Source organism: Convolutriloba macropyga, unplaced genomic scaffold (genome assembly GCF_964194025.1).
Source record: "Convolutriloba macropyga unplaced genomic scaffold, txConMacr16.3 SCAFFOLD_3610, whole genome shotgun sequence".
Taxonomy (NCBI): domain Eukaryota; kingdom Metazoa; phylum Xenacoelomorpha; order Acoela; family Convolutidae; genus Convolutriloba; species Convolutriloba macropyga.
This window is the reverse complement of record NW_027452673.1, coordinates 6,985-11,592: the sequence shown is the minus strand read 5'-3', so window position 1 is coordinate 11,592 and position 4,608 is coordinate 6,985. Positions and strand designations below refer to the sequence as shown.

The 4,608-nt window shown below is 37.3% G+C and overlaps 1 protein-coding gene across 1 annotated transcript; it reads right to left on the bottom strand.

Moving 5' to 3' along the window:
- Positions 1 to 298: 298 nt before the first annotated feature.
- On the bottom strand, positions 299 to 3,960 carry LOC142357703 (uncharacterized). Its single transcript, XM_075409254.1, has 2 exons — positions 3,570 to 3,960; positions 299 to 677 (listed from the first exon to the last, which is right to left on the bottom strand). The coding sequence occupies exons 1-2, from the start codon at positions 3,955 to 3,957 to the stop codon at positions 430 to 432; spliced, it is 636 nt and encodes a 211-aa protein (XP_075265369.1). The 5' UTR covers positions 3,958 to 3,960; the 3' UTR covers positions 299 to 429.
- Positions 3,961 to 4,608: the final 648 nt, after the last annotated feature.

The window sequence follows — 4,608 nt, the reverse complement described above, 5'->3', positions numbered from 1 at the left end:
TTTATCTCAAAGATATATCTCCCCAAAAATTTTTGTTAAAATGCAACAATATTAACTGTCATTCTGGCACAGATGAGATCTGAACTTCAGTCTGAAACGCATTAAAATACGGAAATTGACTTAAATATTAGAAGAGACAGGGGTGGTGATCCGGTTATGATTATTGCTAGTCATGTCACTTATCGCCTTAAATTGGGTGTTCTGTTATCCCCATATCTGATTTTACAGATCGTGTTTCTTAATGGTTGGAAAAATTTCAAAACAAACAAACGGATAAACTGTTACAGGGATAATAGGAACAATAATTTCGTCGTAACACTTCGTTGATCTTTTTTCGTATAGTTGAACAGACAAGATATACATTTTGTTGGAGCTATTAGAATGACTACCTCTTAGAGATAACTTTCTAGTCATTGATTTTTTTCCTGTTCAAGACATCCACGTTTGGTTTGCTGCATTCAACGTAGCTAATGTCTCTAGACATTTTGTTTTCAAGACTGGCAATATGGAATCCAACCAATCTATTCTCTCGAAGTGGGATTTGCCACACCAAACCTTACTTCCAACCAGGCATTGCTCTCCATCGGGGTTTATGGCCGTGCGATAATGGAATGATCGGAGGATGTCTTTGCCATTGTAGTTCATGTTTATGTAGTTTCCACCGTATGATCTCCTAGCTGTTATACGCAACTCTTTCCTCGCACCACGCCAGTGAACAAATTTTTGAGTTTGTTTTTAAAAGCTTGTCTGACCAAAACAATACATCCCAGGTTGAGGTGCCATCCGGAGTTGACTTCTGATCAGACCAAGTCCAGCGCAGACGGTGTGTTCCCAGACCAAAATTACAGGGTCTGGGATTTGGTTCGAGCGCACAATAGTATGATCAGAGGTCACTTCGGTCTGGGGATGGTATGATCAGAGGTCACTTCGGTCTGGGGATGGTATGATCAGAGGTCACTTCAGTCTGGGGATGGTATGATCAGAGGTCCTTTCGGTCTGGGGATGGTATGATCAGAGGTCAATTCAGGATGGGGATGATCTGATCAGAGGCGGATTCAAGCGCACATTGGTCTGATCAGAAACCATTTCGAGTGCAATTTTTTTTTGATTTTTTGTTTTATTTTACCGAGCGATGTTGGTTCTGCAAAGAGGCAACAAAAAGCAGCTTTCTGATCACAGAGACATCTAGAGTCTGATGTCTTTGAACAGAACCAAAGGGGTCCAGCTGATAGAACATCCCAGTCCCCTTACAAAGAATTTTGTTTAACTGTAGAATACGACGTTTTATATGGAAAGATGTCTAAATTCAAACATTAAGATCGAAATATGCAGTAATGTATACAAAACAAATTTTTTCTAAGCAGTTTGGTTTTCGTTTATTTAGCAATAATACTTTTCAAATGATCTTTTCTTTAAATGAATTTAACAATGCAAACATCAATTTTTATGAAATGAATGTATTATAACATAATTCGTGCGGTAAGGTGATTTCGAGCGCACAATAGTCTGATCAGGAGTGAATTTTGAGCGCACAATAGTCTGATCAGAAGTGATTTTGAGCGCACAATCGTCTGGACGATGGTCTGGGTTTGGTCTGGGCCATGGTCGCACAATCGTCTGGACAATGGTCTGATTTTGGTCTGATCATAGGTCCTTTCCGTCTGGAAAGGTCTGATCAGAGACAGTTTTGAGCGCACTTAGAGCGCACACGGTGTTTCGAGCGTACATTAGTCTGATCAGAGGGTACTTTGGTCTGGGATGGTCTGATCAGAGGTTACTTTCGTCTGGCACGGTCTGATCAGAGTTCACTTCCGTATGGCACCTCAACCTTGGTGCGTTTGTACTCATAATGGTTTTATTATCACAAGAAGAGGTGGCGCTGGTTCTTCCGATTTAAGTATACAATTATAAGGATATACAACATTCAATCTTAGCGGCATGAAAGTTTGTAGGTATAAGTTTAAAAAATTTTAGTTTGGAAAAATTGTGGTTTATAAAACATATAGAATCTAGACTGTTAATCCTCGACCCATGTCCAAAGTAAACAGTGCTTGATTTTTTTGATTTTTTAGTTCTTCAATGAAAAGTGAATTTTGATCAATATACGCTCTCATTGGGTGACACAAGTTAAGATCATAAAATTTATCTATCCATTACCAATCAAAATAATAGGACAAGGGGGGCTCACGAGACTTGTTGTATGTGCATTTGCTTTTACGATTGAACAGTCAAAACCAAAGGTTTATGAGCCCCAAATAATGCAACATGAGTAAAACCTATTGCAGAAGAAATGTTTACTCCTGTTTTCCATTACTTTTTCACTTTTTTTCGCTTAACACACTAAACTTTTTACTACAGAAGATAGAAAAATAGGAGATCTTACGACAGCTACCGAACTGTTAAAGCTTGCCATGTTTTACAATATTCTGCTGCTATATTTGTTGCTCAGCTTAGGTTTGTTTCTGCGCAACTTGCCAAATGTTAGAATTTCGATTAAAAATAATGACTTGAACTTAGTTAAAAATATTAGAAAATTTAACTTACCAGTTTAATCAGACAGGAGCAAACTGATTCAAGTCATTAAATTGATATCTCACAACTGATGAACTCTTGCAACTACGAATCTTGCAGAAGCAAACCATATTGGGTAACCCTTGCGACCCCCACTATAAATCTTCGTGCTAAGATTGGTTTTGATTCTGGACTTTTTGCATTGATAGTGGGTACTCATACTGATTTTTAGGCTGGTCCCCAAAACAAAATCACCATCTCGATCAATTAATCAGCTCTATCCTGTAAAACTCTAAATTCTACTGCTGTAAAATATCATTATGATGTTTTCTTATTTTTTGATAAATTAATTCTTGTACTTAGTTAAAAACGCTTTTCATTCCGCTGGCGGAAGTCCATAACCCAACATCAAAAAATCTAAAGCATCAAACAGATCTTTGTACGTATATGCAGCTAGGCTGTCATCAAGGTTGTGCACATAAGCAAGGTTGTACAAAGTTGGGCAGCTCGAATAATTACTTGGCTACAGAACCATAGAAGCAAAAAAAGAAGAGATGGCTCCAAACAGTTTTCCTGTATATTTTATGTCTCCAGTTCAAATTTTTCCAAAAAAACTACCAATGAATGATTAGCACAAAATTGAGACAAATATCACAACCTGAGTCGATTACTTTCATAATGTTTATCAACTGGTTATCTCAAGCAAAAAATTGAAAATCTTTAAAGCATTAAATCAAGCTGTTTTCAAGAAAATGTCCAACTTTTTGGGGAATAACTTTCGGTGATATACCTCATGCGAAAACTCACATAATCACTTTCATTTCGAAAGCTCATGGAATGCAAATTCAACGATAGAGAACCCGCTGATTTCGAGCAACACTATACATCACTCTTTCTCAAATGCGATCTTCTAAAAAGTCATTAAATGTGCATCCAAAAATGCTACCAATATTGAAACCGTCTTCAGAAATAGTTTTGAATAGCGGGAAGGAGGCGGGAGGGGGGGTGGCTGGCGAGTAGTAGGAGGAGAAAAGAGTTGGCTGAATTCAAATTTAGACCTGAGCTTCTCGTTTGTTGGAACTGTCCCGCTGTCCTCCTCAAAAGACAGTCATGTGGATGCTGTATGTAACAAGAGTCAGCCTGGTATATGGACTTGCCGTCATTCAGAGAGACATCACTTTTGAGATAAACAGCTGGAAGAATAAAGGACGAATAGTTGACATTAGTTGTGTCATTGCAGTCGTTGTAAAAGGGAGTGTCTTTTATCTTGAGAGCCCCGATGTTGTTGCCGTATTGCATTCTCAAATGAGAAATGACTTCCCAAAAGTTATTAAATTTGTTCTTGTTAAAAACGATGAACTCATCGTGGTCTTGGTAGTTGATAAACTCGTGTTTTAAAGAGTATTTTGTGAGACAGTAGGAGGAATGAATATACCGTGATTGCATCACTTCCTTGGAAACTGTTTCCTTTTACCAACTGTGAACAAACAGTTTGTTTTGATTACATTGTGTGAACAAATTATAATGCGTGTTTTTACGCTGATCTTAAAAGAATCCTACAACATATTTGTCAATTTTGCGTGATTCTTTCGAAAGTACAATCTAAGATTGTAAGATAAAGGATGGGCGTTCTAACGAATAAAATGGCTTGTTAGCCGAATAAAAAATGGAACTTCTCTTGTCCAAACCTGACCGTTATCGTGCAATATTGTTGCAAAACTCCAGCAAGAGTTTAGATAATCATACCAGACTCTTGCAATATCTTGCAAAATAACGGTCGGGGTTCTATTAGAGTAGCCTTTTTTATATAAAAATTTTTATAAACGGTTTTAAAGGTGCAAAAAACAGAGAAATGCTGGTCAAACATTTATATCAACCTTTTATGTCGAAGGAAACTGATGTAAAAGTTTTAGCGCAAGTTTTATACCGTATAGTTCAACATAATAATTAATTCTATAACTATTTGTTTGGACTTGTACTATCACTTCTGTCAAAAATATCTATTATAGAGGAGGGTCGTAATCTACACGGCTAAAAAAGGAAACAGTTTGTTCCTTAAACATTCGGAATCTGTCAATTGTAGGATGGGCTATGACT

Excerpts from the sequence above, each read along its gene's own strand:
- LOC142357703 (XM_075409254.1), bottom strand. The coding sequence starts at position 3,957 with ATGCAATCACGGTATATTCATTCCTCCTACTGTCTCACAAAATACTCT. Across the intron at positions 678-3,569 it reads CCAACAAACGAGAAGCTCAG|CTAGGAGATCATACGGTGGA; the intron begins GTCTAAATTTGA and ends TGCGTATAACAG.